We start from the raw sequence: 17,220 nt of genomic DNA on the forward strand, positions 1-17,220 counted from the left end.
TAATCATGACGTCATCAACTTTGGAGGCCTTGCCGAGGGCTTCAGACCAATTATTAAGCCTAAGTGACGTCACGGAGCATGATTTGTATACGTGCTCACCTCTCACGCGGCATGAGATTTGGGGAACTACCGGAGACCTGTGACTAGTTCCGTGGAGCTAAGCTATCTATCTGGTCGAGCTCGGAATTCCCGCTGGTCGCTTGCGTATAATAAGCAAAGTTGCACGCGCCTCTCCTTATGTAGTTGCCTATTGGCCCGAATCGTCCCAACTGTTGGCAGTTTGACACATGGCTCTGTTTCGTCAGTCTTCATATAAATAAGGGAGTTCAAGTAAACGGTCACCGGCCAATGTGCTTCGTGTAGAAATATCATCATTGACAAAAAAAAAAAAAAAAAAGAAAGAAAAAGAGAAAGGGAGAACAAAACGAGTGGAACACTTTGCTGACATTTCTCTTTCTGTATTGTTTCCGATTCCTTGTCTTTTAAACAGATTTCCTTTGTGCCGGTGTCAACTTCTGACTCCGAACTAGCCTCCATGTGGCGGAAGAAATGACCAGAAAATGTTCATTCATGAGCTACACCTTGACCTTTCTGTGTTGGATCATTCTGGTCGTTTGCAGAGGTCAGTGTATCCCTCTGGCGAGATCTTCTGAATATTCCAACTTGTGGTTTGATCAGCTAGATGACATAGACGAGTCGGATTTCGAAGCAGAAGTCCAGTATATTAGAGACCGTTTCTTGACACACCTCCAAAGTGTGTCCAATATGACTCAGGTCGAGTTAGAGAAAGTTATTCAAGTTAACTATACACGTGTGTATAAAGAAAACGAAGAACATCAGCTTACTAAAGTGTACAAACTTACTGATGCAGGTGAGTTCTCTTTATTAGTTCTATTAAATGTGCTTTAATTGTTTGTTGTTGTAAGCAGTGTAATATACTCTATACCAAAATCATTGGATTCTGTGCATTCAACTGTTAAGTTAGATGAAACTTACAAAGAACACGAGTAATCTTATATTGTTTATTTCTTCTACTGATCAACAGTTGTATCTAATCTAGCTAGTTTCTAATAATATTCATGTCGTGAAAATATTCACAAGTGCTGAACATTTAAAACAGAATAAATTATCCAACTTCAGAACAAAACTATAAAGCGTCGATTGACAACATAACAATTTACACTATAACAGCGTATTGAAAATCCAACTACCACAGTTATAACATGCAATGTGCATATGATAAAAGTTATTAAAGTTACAACATATCAACAGTCGTGTACGTGTGATGTAAGTTATCCAAATTACAACATATCAACAGTCGTGTACGTGTGATGTAAGTTATCCAAATTACAACATATCAACAGTCGTGTACGTGTGATGTAAGTTTTACAAGTTACAACACAACAACAGTAGTGTACGTGTGATGTGAGTTATCCAAGTTACAACACAACAACAGTAGTGTACGTGTGATGTGAGTTGTCCAAGTTACAACACAACAACAGTGAGTTGTCCAAGTTACAACACAACAACAGTAGTGTACGTGTGATGTGAGTTATCCAAGTTACAACACAACAACAGTGTACGTGTGAGTAGTCCAAGTTACAACACAACAACAGTAGTGTACGTGATGTGAGTTATCCAAGTTACAAACAACAACAGTGTACGTGTGATGTGAGTTAGTGTACAGTAGTGTGATGATGCGAGTTATCCAAGTTACAACACAACAACAGTAGTGTACGTGTGATGTGAGTTATCCAAGTTACAACACAACAACAGTGGTGTACGTGTGATGTGAGTTATCCAAGTTAAACATAACAACAGCAGTGTACATGCAATGAAGTTAACAAAGCTACAACATAACAACCGTACTCTTACTGATGAGTCTAAATATAATAAAATAACATTAATCACAGAGGAAGTATTATTTGATGAAATTATGAAGTTTGGTTAACGTCTTACTAAAGTATACGTGTGTTTATTAACATATAGAGAGAAGTTATTTACTGGCATGTAGTTAATTTTAACGTACAGCGTGTTAATGTAATCAAATAATAAAAATTCAAACAAACCAACTATAAAATGCTTCTAGTGTTGATGTTAATATGTTATATCATTCGTTCTAATAAGTCGAGATAATTAAACATAAACAAAAACAATTATGAGTGTGTGTTAGTGGTATTATTTATCGAAAGTGATAGGCATGCCGATTTGTAGGGGTATAGAGAGAAGTTAATGTATATTTTGTTTTGTTTGAAGACAGTCATCGTGAAAATATTCTAACCTATAAAATACACCACATCTCTTTCAGTTTAGATACTTGCATATCTGTTTATCTGTCTCTCCACTTAAAGAGACTCTACTGTTTGGAATGCTACATTTGCCAATAGGTAAACTGTTGTCGCACGATCATGTCTTTCTTTTACCCAAACCTCGCTTTTTCTGAATAAGGTTAAATGTGCCGATTTCGTTAAATGGCTGTGTTATATTTAGAACCACATTACATCGAGACTAGTGATAACGCAACTTATAATAGCTGAGGGTGACTCATGCTATCCACCAGGTAACTAAGTTTAGCTAGCATGTGTTTCTACTGTGCATTCTTGTAAATATGTTTGTCATCCAAAAATTATGCAAGCACATAGTGTTTGTTAACACTGTTGCGCCCCTAAATAAAAAGTGCTTATTAAGAGTTTCGTCTATAGATATGTAGTGTTTATAAAAACTGTTACATCTGTAACACATATTTATTAACATTGCTTTGTTTAAACAAGGGTAACCGAGATGATTAAGTTTCAGAGTTATTGTTTCTATCCCTCACATCTGGTATTGAGTGTTCGCAGTTACTTACCTTGATTGTTTTAATTAGCTACAACACTGACACAATAGTGTTTATTTTTAAAGACCTTATACCTGAATGTATTTTTGCTTTATTATTTTACACCTTAGAAGCAGTGTTGTTATCTAGTTGGGTTGATGTTTAGTGAAAGATCCTAGATCAGGTTTCATAATGGTGACTGAACGATCAACTGATTATATAACAGTAAACTTTTAACTAGATTAACAAATATTCTGCTTATTACATCAGGATGATGTTTAACAGAACATTTTAGAGAACTGCTAATCCTCTACAGTATGTAAACCGTGATTATTTTATTTATATTTCTCAAGTCAACCTGATAAAAAGCATCATCATAAGCATACATTTCATCAATACAAAAATGATCTTAAATATTTAGGTGTGATAAAGAATTAGTCTGAATTAGCCTTAATCTAACTGATATCATAATATGTATATGTTTACTTTTATTGCAGAATTTCTCCGATTATTAATCTGAACTAGCACAAATTTTATCTTTAGATTACTACTTCAATCATACATATTTATATACTCAATCAGGCTTCAAAATATAGCCTTGTTTCTCCATCTTATAATTTTATCTTGTTTAATACTTTTATTGTAACATTACACGTTAAGAAAACATAAAAAAGCATATTTTGACAGAATCTTGACTTGTAAGTCAGTTTATGCGTTGACTGCGAGTGAAAAGGAATATTACAAACAACATGGGGACTTTGACTCCACATTAAGTTCTTCACCAAGTCTGAAATCAAGAAAAATGACACAAGAATCTACAGCGAAAACTCAGTTCAAATCCACTATAAAAGAACGTAGGGATTTCTTGATATTGGATAAAATAAATAGATCCTAGACATATGAACAACGTTTAAAGTGTAAAAAATGTAACTTGTTTAAATAACTTATTTTACAAGATTGATACCTTGGTAATCTTTACGTACTCACTGGAAGATTATAAAGAAACATTTCAAGTTCTACGATGATAAATAGTTGGATTTTTCAAGTGCGGTGTCTATATTTACTTGACATGTCTTGGTAAACAGATGGGTTTAATTTCAGTCAAGACACCCATAAAAAGCTTGTACGATAAAGAAACATCTGCGATATATCTTACAATTGTGAAAAAAAAAAAGAGAGTCTAAAGACTGGGTGTTATAATCTTTTCCTGTTGTGGTTAGAGTTTAGTCTGAGGATTAATTTGTTCAATACGTGTCTTGTTCACTAACTTAATTTCTCAACTTAATTAGAAATTATTTAGAATTATATAGTTTAGTCTAACATGTTTTGACCCTGTCTGTACATAAACCAGTTGTACTGACTAATGACGTAACTTAACATACCGCTAATCTTATTTTATTAAAGACCAAAATCACGTTATCTTTTGTTTGAAGTGATTCAGAATCATACAGATTAGTTTAAAAGATTTGTGTAGCACAAGTCTTGCTCATCGTGACATTTAAAGATAAGCAAAGATAAAAACTACTTCGTGGGCTTATCCTTTTTCTATTTGTAAACATAAATCTGGTAAACAATATCGCATATTACAATATTATCATATGTTTTAAATATATTTTATTCATATAAACAAAGACGTAAAATGTATCTCAGAATTGCTGGTGTTGATATTAACACTTTGTTAACATGAAGATGACCTAGGAAGGTCGAAACGTTATTCTCTGCTTATCAATAAAAGTGTTAATACCTATGCCAGCGGTCCTGAGAAACATTTTTATTTCAAGTGGGTTTCTCATCATCACGAAAGAAGTAAATTAGCTTTGATTTCACATTAGTTAAGTTTGATGTATTCATTTTTTTTTCAATTAATGATACCTTTATGTATGGAACTTAGAAAGTCACATGTAGTTTTTGAAGTCGTAACCTCAAATAGAAATATCACAAATTATTTCGTTTCTCGAATGAACCTTAAATGAAATTTTTCTTCAATTTTAATTATTTTGCTAGCAAAGTGGATTTATGGATTAAAACCACAGTATTGAATATATATTTTAATTCAGCCGAAAGTATGGCTATATTAAACAAAGTTATCAGATAAGATCCGTCAGTGTTTTATCAGACAATGTTAAACTAAAAATAAATTTGAATTCACAGTAACCTAATAAATGGCAAAAAGATAAGGAAACATAAACAAAAGTAACAGGTTATTGAAGCTATATTTTGTAACTAACTTTCCATATGTTAAGGGATATCTCTACCGTTTGGAATACTTGTCCTGGCACATTTTGCTCCGATTTTTGTTTCTGAATTTACTTCCGGGTGGCTAGGTAACTAAACTGTTGTTATATATTACGTTATTCACATTCAAACAACAGTCCCAAACGATTGGTTTTTGCTAATGATCATTGCACCGATAACTTCATGGCCAGAAGTGTGGAAATCCCGTCGTTAAATTCAGTAGAATAGAAGTCAAGCAAGCGATCATTTAATACACTTGGGCCACATTCCCCCCTACATACCCCGCCAACCTATATATAAATATTAGATAGTTTATGTATCTAGTAATACTTGAAAATTAACCGAAAAATATATTGTTCCACGAACACAGTGAAACATTTATTTTATGGTTCTTTTGAAGTTTTTATCCCGCCCCCATTATTAAATATACCCTCACACGGGATTTCCCTAGAGCGATTCAAATCTTCCTATGATTATTAGATGAAAGACACCTGCAACATTCAGTCTTGGGAAGGGGGGGAAGTTTTATTTAAACACAGCTAAATTTCGTTAAACTTTTCACAGGTTACTTAGAACGAAACGAAATAGATTAACAATTTCAAAATGAATGTTTTTATTATTTCACATTTCGATAAATAGAGGTGTTTCATGATTTTGATTAATGTAAAGTAAGCAGTTTGTATTTTAAAAATATGTTTATTTAACCTATATGTGTGTTGAGCAGTAAAATCGCATTTTCATCTCTTGAAACTTTTACTAAGGTTGTGTTAGTGCCTTCTGATCTTGTACACAGTGATGAAAATATATGTGGGGTTACCTAAAACTATTACTACTGAATTTGAATCTAGCATTATTATTTGAAACTAACAGCAATATTACCTTGGTAGATTTTCCACAACTAACAATGTTATTACAATTGTAGATTTCCTAAATTTAACAATATAGCTAATTCTATCAAAATTACATTTGCAAATAACAGTTACCCATATTAATTTTAATCTAGCGATAATATCAAAAATTAATAATTTAAAACATACAGTTTCATTTATTTCTTTTAAGTCAACTAAAATATCACAACAAAAACAACAAAAGTTTTAATTTCACATTTAATATAGCAATTTCAAATTCTCTGGAGATGTATCATTCCATAAAAACATGCATAGCTAAAAAGTCAATATCTTGAGTGTCAGCTCTAAAGCTACTAGAATTGTAACATCACAGAAAAATTAAAATAAATGGTCATATTTATATGTCTACGTTCACTAGAACTTCATATTATTAAAACGACACATTAAAATCAAAACTTTTATGCATATAGACTGCTCAGCATTTACTGGTAGGTGTCACTATTTCTTCATGCAAACAAATACTTGATATTTCTTTGTGTTTTTTCACACCTGTCAGGGTTTATTCAGTTGTCAGCATTGGTTTAGTTTTGCTTTATTTTACCTGGTCAAATATCACTTACACTTATCCCTTGTTACCATTCCAGTAAAGAGGTTTTTGATTTTTTTTCTTTACATTGTTTTTACTTTTTATGTTTCAATACTTTGTATAATTATCGTTCAACTACTTTAACGTGTGGAAGAACTGTAAAATAATTTAGCTAAAGCTGTAACTTGGTCACAAAAAAAGGGTGGGGAATCTGACCTCAGAATTTGGATTTCCAGGTTTTTATATGTTAGAATTTTACAAATAAATTTAATGCTGAACCCGAACCTTACAGTTTTTATTTGGTACTTCTGAACGTACTGGAAATTCACAACTGTTTAAATGAACAAAGTAAAAATATAAATAATAATACATTTTAAAATCACTAATATTATACAATATTAGATTGACTTGTTCACTCTATGATTATATCTGTAAGGATAACCTTCATTCCGAGTATTATATTATTGTGAATACAGATCGATTTACTTGCAATATTTGAAACGGAAGAGTGTAATAGTGCTACAAGCTGTCTTAATGTCGTGTTGCTGATGGCTTCGTGTGAGCCAAAATATTGTTTGTTTTCCATGCTTCAATACGAAAAAGAATCGACAAGTCCACTTCTTGACCGTAGAAGCTCTGCTGTGATCTTCAAAACGCACGTATCAGTCCAAACTGTGTGTAATATAATCAGAGAGGCTGGTTTGTTGTTGTGGAAAACCTAATATCACAGCAAAACTGTTGAGATTAGACTCAACTCTTCACTAAGCAAGACTGAACGCTAGTGCCATTTTAGATTATTCCAAGCCTATCTTTTGCTTACAGACCACTATCACATACTAACAATGTTAAACACAGGTGTTCGATTTGTGGGTCCATTTTGGTTTGGGTTGATATCAGCTTCAATAACAAGATTGAGTTCTCACACGTGTTCCACAGTAACTTTTTGACAGCTGCGCAGTACAGAGTTCTAGATATTTTCATGACGCTGTACACTGACGACATTTGTGGCAGTTTTGTCCTTGTAGATACCAATATTGTTCATACCATATTCTGATCGTGGATGAGTTCCCTTAGATGGACACTACTGTTCGTACGGAATGGCTCACTCGAACCACAAATAAGAATCCAATTGAGTATATTTTGCACTTCCACTCTTGCGGTGTTTCGGCCCATTCCGTTCAGGAGAAACTAACTATCTGTACTGTGTTTATATTTGAGAACATATAAGTGCAACGACATATGCAGATATCAGGTAGTTTCTATTTTTCTATTTTATTTTACAATTCGTTTTTTTTTCTCGAAAAGTTTTCCTTGCAGTTTTGAGTAATATAGTATTACGTTTACTAGAACTCTAACATTACCAAAAAAGGAAGTTGAATCTTGGAACTTGCATTTCTAGTTTTGTATACGCTAACATTTTACAAATAATTTGAATGGTGACTTCGAACCTGAAAGCTTTTATTTACTACTTCTGAACTTACTATAAATTCACAGTTGTCTAAATAAATAACGTAATAGTATAAATAATACTACATTTTAAGATCACTAGTATTGTACAATATTAGGTTAACTTACTCACTTGTTCACTCTATGATTATACCTTTAAGGATAACCTTCATTCCGAATCTTATATTAATATGAATGGAGATAAATTAACCTGCAATATTTGTAACAGAAAATAGGAATGTAATAGTGAGCGTATCTATCCGCTTGGAAATTAAAACAAGACAAAAATAATTGTATTTTACAGTTTTATGATTTCACACACATTTAATAGCAAACATGATATCGCACGAAGCTACAGAAGGGTTACATGCGCATAACCATCCCCAATAGTAAACTGATAGACTAGAGGTCGGTTGACAGTCAATACTACCCACTGCCAATACTTAGGTTACTCTTGCCTGACCGTAAGTATGGAATTTTTGCAGAAACAGGATGTGAATCATGAATTATCAGATTAAGAACTCGGCCACTCTACTTAACGGGTCACACCCACTCCCTTTAATGTTTGGTGCTTTTGAAAATTAAAAATATTACAACATAAACACTATGTATCAATCTACTTGTACGTTCATAAAATTATTTTCAGTTAAAGGTATAAATTTTACACTATACTAGTTACATGTGTAAAACAATATTATTTGCGAGTCTAAGTACAGGTATAATCGGTTTCCCAATTAATTCACACTTACCATTTTCATACATGATGAAGGTGTATATTAAACGTTATTTCAATTTTCAAAGTCCTTTATGTGAGTTATACACACACATACATACTTTTCGAAAGTTTGTGCAATGTATTCCTTTTACGAAAAGTCTAATAAACTTCGACGTCCCTTAAATGTTTTGATGATGGTGGTTCGGCATGGCTATGTGGTTAGGGTGCTCGACTTGTAATCCGAGAATCACGGGTTCGAATCGCCGTCACACCAAAAATGCTTGCCCTTTCAGCCAAGAGACGTTATAAACTTACGGTCAATTCTATTAGTAATTGCTAATCGAGTAGCTCTAGAATTGGCGGTGAGTAGTGATGACTAGCTGTTTTCCCTCTATTCTTACACTGCTAAATCAGGGAAAGCTAGCGCATATAACCCCCGTAAAGCTTTACGCGAAATTCAGAACAAACTTAATGTTGGTAGCTCGAGCAAAGCTCAACTGAAATAAATAAATAAATATATATATATATATATATACAGGGTGGCCCCCATAATATGTACTAAATTTTTTAATGTTCATATAACTATAGTAAATGAACCTACAAACCATCAAAACACCTTTATTAACACATTGCTACATCATTTAAGATGCTCAAACTTGGCTTCACCGGCATTCAAACAATCGTTGACATGTACGACGGATCACCTGACATGCTGTTACAGAATTTATGAGTCTGATTCGATGGAGAGCATTTGTGATATATTTCTTTAATTGGTCAACAGTTTTGGGTTTATTTTTAGCCATCCTTCAAAATTATCTGAAATATAAATAACACGTTTAAAATCGATATGCAGACGTTGTGTAACTTAAAGAATGGGTACATTTTGGGGGCCACTTTGTATGTATGTACATATATACATACATACATACATATATATATATATATATAGCACCGTTGTTTATTTCTTTACTATTTCTTAAACTTGAAATAATCACTAGATCTTATATTTGCTGCTGACTTAAAAAGTTGATTAAATATTTTGTTCAAGGCGACCAATAAGATCGTATACAAGTCGATGTACTGAACATTTGGATAACGATAAGTGATTAGATGATGTTTCAAAAAGTACAAACATTTCAAGAGGTTCAAAAACTGAACAACAACCTAGGACTTTGGACAACGAACATTAAACTTTATCATTTTGTTCTACACACGTTGGGAGTAACTTTAACACGACTTTATTTAACTATCAACATAGGAAGTTATTTATACTAGAACCTAAGGAAAATGTAAGATATTTATTTGTAATAGTAACTTTTAATTGAAAAGTATAGAACAGAACATATCAACCACACTGTATAACTGCATATCTCATGCCGATGAGGTCTTTCACCCCTTACCAAGTCTCTTCAAGCCACCAGACATAGTATTACTTGAGACAATATTTATATCAGCAAATCGCTTAACAACGACTGTTAGGGTGTGAAGTGTAATTTTTTTTAAACAACAGAGGACTTAAGAATTTCCATTTTATTTCGTAAATTACCAAAACGGTTTTGAGCACTTCAGATTTAATTACACTGTTTTCTTACAACGATAAGTTGTAGACTTGCGCACTTCCTTCAAATATTCCAAAGTGCCGTCGGTCTCGTGAATACTAACTTTTTCAATTTTTATACAAAGTTAAATATTTTATAGTTAAGCTTTACATGTATGATAATCGTAGCACGTATTGAAAATTAGTCTGAGAATAACATAAATTAAGTATAAACTTGCTAACTATAAGTGGTTTGTTAGTTTTATTTAAGTATGTAATAGACATTGAATGTGAATAATGTTTTTCAATAAATTATTAACAATAATCTTTTCTGGATATGTTTGTAAAACACGTATATTATAAAATAATATTTCTTGACATGTGTCCGATTCATAGCAAACTATTTAAAACTTTCTAAAACCACCTTTCTCTTATTATGATACCTATTTAAGTGTGTAATATGCATATCAGATTTTACCGTCTTCTAATGAATTTAAGATTCTAGCATCCAACTAAAAAATACCACTTTTATATAATCATTGTAAGTGTAGTTTACCACAACACGAGCTTTTAACACCATTATTTCTTACACTATGCACATTGTGTATGTTGAACGAAATACAATAAATGTTAAGTGTAGTTTTTGCAAAGTTCAGTAGTCCTTTATATATGAGTCGTGTTTCAGAAAAGCGGTGCTACAATCAGTTGACAAAAGACGTTTATCAAAACTACAGATTTATAGATCTGATAATTTTTAATCTCCTTAAAATGTCTATCAGTATAGAATGAAAACAACGATAACTAATGCATCGAACAGTGGAAGTGATAAGACCTGCTTGAATTAGTGATATTACATGGAGTAACTTTGGTGATTTTGTTATATTATAATCACTCCTTCCATACGTTCATTATGCTTCTGGAGAAGTAAACAAAAATTTGAAAGCATATTTTTACTTTAAAATAATGCTAACTTGAACAAAATTAAACTAAACAATAAAAAACACGATTTTTTTCATCGTTAATAATTATGTTAAATTTTATTTTGGAGAATGCTTTGTTAATTAAACCCCCACCCAATCCTCATTCAAAACATAATTGACATTTTCAGAGCCAAAAATGTGATGGTTTCGTATGTTATTTGGAGCACCTATATACAGTGGGTCAAAAATACACGTAAAAACCTTGAGGCTTTTTCGGGGAAACACCCTGGCGGCTCGCTAGGTAATTACAAATTTTCGTGACCACAGGTTCCGACTTGAGATAGTTAGACCCATATTTTGCAGCTGCTAACGTCTCAACACGACAGTAGACGTTTTTATGGTTTTCATCGTTTGACAGAACGAAACAACAGAAACAATAATATACTTGAGTTTATAATTCTAAGAAACGTTTTATATTGTACAAACAAATATTAAAGGTATTGTTTGTCTAAGAGCTCCTTAGATATTATCTAATGAATGCTTACAAGTGTCACTGTTTTTTTCTTTAATTAACTGTTGCAATCTTGTATTTTATAATTTGCAAGAAAGTAAAAAGAAAAAAAAGCTTAGTACAAGCATTGCACTAAGAATACTGATCACCCATTCTTCATTAGTTAAATAGTTAACACTATTCAATGTAAAACCATTGTTAGTTGACGATACGCTAAAATTTTACTGTACAATAAAAAAATAACTTTCTCATTTTATTTTATCGAGCTTTTAAGTAGGCCAGGTAACCCAGCTCTCAACTCCTCATGCGAGAGTAGGGAGTTCGAATCCCCGTTACACCAAACATGCTTGCCCTTTCAGCCATGGAGGCGTATAATGTTCAATCCCATTATTCGTTGGTAAAAGAGTAACCTAAGAGTCGGCGGTGGTTGATGATGACTAGCTGTCTTCCATTTAGTTCTATAGTAATACATTATAAACGCCTTGTGAAGATAAGATTCGTGTAGCTTTACGCGAAGTTCAAAAACAGTTATGAAGAGACAACAAATAAATTACCCTTGCAGAAAGATTTACGTAGAACCATTGTAAATCGTGACAAAACAATTTCACATTAAAGAAATATTTACTTAAAGCCAATGTAAATAATGACGCAATAAGTTCATATAGAAACATTTAATTAGAACGAATGTAAAGAGTAACACAATAAGTTCATTTAGAAACATTTAATTAGAGCCGTGTTTTGAAGCAATTAAATTTTGAAATGGGAGCCACTTTGGTTAATACAAATAAGAAACGTATTTACTTATTCCTTAAAAACTTATTAAAGCGTATCACTTAAATAAGAAACAGTGGTTTGAAATCATAACACGGTCTAGATGCTTAAAATAAGTGTACGAGAATATGATTAGTTTGTTTTAGAAATTGTGTGCAAAGTTACTCGCGCCTCTTCTTACTTTTGATCTGATTAGAAAGTCAATTTATCCACAAAACCCACCATCAATTCTTGAGGTGCTCTTGTCTGATATAACATTGGTATTTGACCATCATCCTTACAGCGCAATCACGGAGTGGAGTGTATTTTTGTAAAAACAGAACGCATACTAGGAATACTTGGACTCATAATTCAGTCAGCTTTATACGAAGAAACTTCTAAGAAAGGGAAATACAAAGTCGGTGAAATAATTTTATTAACATAATTAAACAGTTTAAATTAGCCGCCTAGCTTTTAGCGAACAAATTCTCAGTTCAGTAAAAATTATTAACCAATGTTCTGTACTAACACATTTTATCAAATTCAACAATAACGCTCACAAAGGTAACGCACCATAAATTCCATGTAATATTAAAAAAAGAAAAAACACATCATGCTCTCAACTTCAACATGTAGGGACGCAATCATTTCCAGGAACCATGGAAAAATTCTATAACCTGAATGGATCACATAAACAAACGAAATGCATGAAAGTTAGGTCTTTTATGAATTGGGATTTTCCCTTAGTCTAACATCTCGTTTTAAGAAAACAATACAGAAAATGCAAGAAAGAAAAGACAAGCAAAATTATCTGTTTTATTTCATCTGTCCCTTGTAAACCAACTGTATTCAGATACTTGTGTCACAACAGTTTCAAATTTCATGTTATCCATTGTGTGTGTCCCCCTGCTAGTACAGTGGTATGTCTCCGGATTTACCACGCTAAAATCAGGGGTTCGATTCCTCTCGGTGGGATCAGCAGATAGCCCGATTGCTATAAGAACACACACACTCCATTAATTGTGCACCAATCTTATAACGATAGTTGGGTAGAATGAAAGTCGTTTTATTTCGTCTTTTCTGTAAGAACATATTTCTGTTGTTTTATTCCTTCGTCACTATTAAAAGTAATCAACTGACTGACAGACAATACACAATTCAGCAAATGTACAAAAGTCTAAATCTTTATCTACTTATTTTTCAGGAGCAAGAGTTCACCGTCTCACATATTTTTTTTAATTATCGAACACCATAAATTGTATACTGACCACTTTTTAAAAATGTCTTTAGTACGATATCACTGTGATTTCGAAATTCGTTTTAGGATGATAACTCGATGGTATTAAAAAAAAAAATCTTTCTGAACTTACGCGTGCATTTGTTGTTCAACACAAAGCTGCGCGTTGAGTTATCTGTGTTGTACCCATCGCAGGGAATGACCATAAATCATGGCGTTTAAGCCACTGAAAGATTAAAAAGTTTGATTTATTCCAGTATCTCATACGCTGTGACAGATTCTGTTTAATTCCACTGAAAATAATTACTACCTTTTGTTCGTCACAAAAGTTGAAAATGTAAATGTGCAAGTCAGAAAACATGTAGTTTAAAAACTACTACAAAAACCGAAAGAGTATTTAAAAAATAAGATCACAGTTTGACATCATTATACAAGTCTCTGGAGTTTATAAAATAGCATCCTTTTCAAATCATTGTAGTTAAATGTTTTGAAACAGCCAAGTTAATAGTCTGTTCTGAAGAAATCTATCGGCACTTGAAATAACTTTTATTTCTACGAGTAAGGCCTTCGCCTGTATTTGAAGAATATGTACAGAATTTAGTAACATAAAACATTTTAATATATTCTATTCAAGTACAAACTTTCATTATGTAATAACACTCGCAGTTCGAATTTTTATAATTTACAATTAATCATTCACAAGAGAAAAACCCTGTAACGATTTATTCAACTTCCTTAGAATTCTATCAAAGAGTATGATTCTATATGATATGAAGTGTGCAAGTGATATTTAATTTTTATGAAAACAGTTATTGCTTCTTTATCAATTTTACTTTCAGAAAACACGAAACTTCATTATATCCTAAGTTTACAAAACTCACAGTCGTTAAAACAATTAACATATTACAAGGGTTCTAATAACAACTGAAACTTTTATTATTGATCATTAGGATATACAAACACTGTTAATGCTATTTATTTTATTTACAGGTTCATCTTCTAAGATGGACATTAGAACACCAGAACCTTTGAACGTGTATTTCTTACCAGATATCAAAGAACTTTCTGGTAACCACTTCGTAACCTCAGCAACTTTACGTGTTTACAGAACTCGGGGATCCGGTTCTCTTTTTTCAACAAACGTTACAAGCTATCCACGACACGAGAGCTTGGATTCCACAAGAATGAACCAAAGTCAACCCATGGTGTCTGTGTATCGACTCGTGAATACTTCAATGGGGGAAAAGTCCCAGACACGGATTCTAGTCACTTCTCGCATGTTGGAACTGCAAGGTTCAGAGGGCTGGGAGACGTTTGATGTTTCCAGCACGGTGGAAAGTTGGTTATCCAACTCTGAAACGAAACTCGGATTTCAGATTGTATGTCGTAACTGTGACTTTGTGTTTATGTCAGTTAACAATTCCCTAGAAGCCAGTTCCTTCAACCAACAAAGTAGTATGGTTCTTCGTCAGACTGTTCTTGAAATCCAACTCTCAGAAAGATCGGGTCGCTCACGGCGGAACGTTCGCCACGCTCATAAGTATCCCCTGGACTGTACCCATGGGGAAAAGACTAAAAAATGCTGCCGGTACAAAATGAAAGTATCTTTCCAAAGTATCCCACTCAAAGGAACCGGCTGGGAATATATCATTGAACCCAAAGAGTTTGATGCCTTTGTGTGCAAAGGAAAGTGCAATAAAAGGTATAGGAATTTTCTCAACAAACACGCTTTGATCCAGAACTGGATGCGGAGGATAATGAAAAACAAGATCCCGCGACTTTGTTGTACCTCCAAGAAACGAGAACCTCTTGTGGTGAAAGTGATTGATAGTCATAGCCAACGACGTGAAGGTAAACTTGACGACATGATCGTCACAGAGTGTGGATGTGGTTAAAGATCGTATTCCTATCCATTTCCGATCTTTAGTCGCTGTTATGTGGGTCAGATGAATTAAACACTTGATTTTTGCTACAGCACATCACACTTGTAACCAGTCAACATTTATCCCGTCAACAGTCTATCTTAGCTGTTCGTCCAAGTGGTTTAAAAAAGGTTGACCAATAGACCACTGTTAACCATCCAGCTATCTTTCCTGATTAATGGTAATGGTGTTGCTCCACAAGTAGTTTGATCTGTAGTCTGTTTATCTAATTTCAGGAAAACCACACTGTGATATTGAAGTGCCTGGAAGCAAATGAGTTATGAGCTTCTCGGTTGACAATACCTCTAAACAAAAGGAGTTGAGAACTTGAAAAACTCCATCACCCTAAGTAACTTCAGCTAAAATAAACGTTGTGCCTTGTGAAATATCCATGTAAAGTAATACTCATGTATTTAATTATAACTTTATTTTAACAACAACCTAAACTAAATATATCTTTTTTAGTGTTAGTATGTTGTACATAAAACGTCTCGTAGACAAGATTTTTAAATAAAATGTTTACAAGTATTGATTTTTTATTGAAATTCAATGAGAAAAATAAATAAAATTCTTAAAATGATACACATATCGTTAAAACGAACAGTTGTAATAATTAATATCTTAAAACTTAAAAAAAAACTATAATCAATACAAAGAAAAGTTTATTAAAATCACCAGAAATAGAGACCTGATGTTGAAATGAATGATTTATAAAAGCTATTGACATAATACAATTTTTTTAGGTTGAACATGTATCAAATTCTCGTTTACATATGTAATCCTTACATTTTTAATGATTCATTTTATGTCATCTTGCTGTAATTATATATTCCAGTCGCATCAAACTTGCCCATCCTTTCAGCCGTGGGAGCGTTATAATGAGACGGTTAATCCCACTATTCGTTGGTAAAAGAGTAGCCCAAGAGTTGGCGGTGGGTGGTGATGACTAGCTGTCTTCCCTCTAGTCTTACATTGCTAAATTAGGGACGTCTAGTGCAGATAGCCCTCGAGTAGCTTTGCGCGAAATTCAAAACAAATCAAACCAAACTGTAATCATAAGACCTGAACTAAAAATTCCTTGATTAGCCCAGTAAATGTATGTTATCAGAGATTTCATTAGACATTTAAAAGATTCGGGCTCGGATCCATAGAACCGGGAATTTTCATCGTCTCAGTATAATATCGATTACGGTTTTCTGTTCTGATTTTTCAAGACACAAAATGAGGATTCGGCACACTATCCAATAGAATGGGAGCACGTGCTCCGCGTTCCAATGTCTAGCGAGGCCTCTGTGTCCTATAAGGGTATCAATATTTTAAAAGACTAAGTAAATAAGGAAATGATGAAGTGATCGAGGTAACCATCACAACCTTCCATGATAGTATGTGGTACACTCCTTGAAGATCATGGCTGTTAAAGACTTTATACATATATTAACGTTTATTTTGACAGCTATTCAACTCTTGAGATACTATAATCGAATAATGTGATCTAACTGTTGCTCCAAATCTCAAAAGTGCGAGGTGCAAATACGCAACAACTGGACGCTAACTAGGGGTCCTCAGATTCTAGGTCACGTCCAATCCATGTATATATAAATATTTGTCAAATTAAAAATTTGTTAAGATGACAATACACTAATATAAGCCTATTAAATCCAACAAACTATATACAAATGGAGTGAGATTTCGCTGAAC

General features: G+C 33.1%; 1 protein-coding gene across 1 annotated transcript; it reads left to right on the top strand.

Annotated features, from left to right (window-relative positions):
- The first annotated feature begins 150 nt into the window (after positions 1–150).
- On the top strand, positions 151–16,054 carry LOC143249347 (bone morphogenetic protein 5-like). Its single transcript, XM_076499027.1, has 2 exons — positions 151–871; positions 14,591–16,054. The coding sequence occupies exons 1-2, from the start codon at positions 550–552 to the stop codon at positions 15,493–15,495; spliced, it is 1,227 nt and encodes a 408-aa protein (XP_076355142.1). The 5' UTR covers positions 151–549; the 3' UTR covers positions 15,496–16,054.
- Positions 16,055–17,220: the final 1,166 nt, after the last annotated feature.

The sequence above is a fragment of the Tachypleus tridentatus genome, chromosome 4 (assembly GCF_004210375.1).
Source record: "Tachypleus tridentatus isolate NWPU-2018 chromosome 4, ASM421037v1, whole genome shotgun sequence".
NCBI classification, from domain to species: Eukaryota; Metazoa; Arthropoda; class Merostomata; order Xiphosura; family Limulidae; genus Tachypleus; species Tachypleus tridentatus.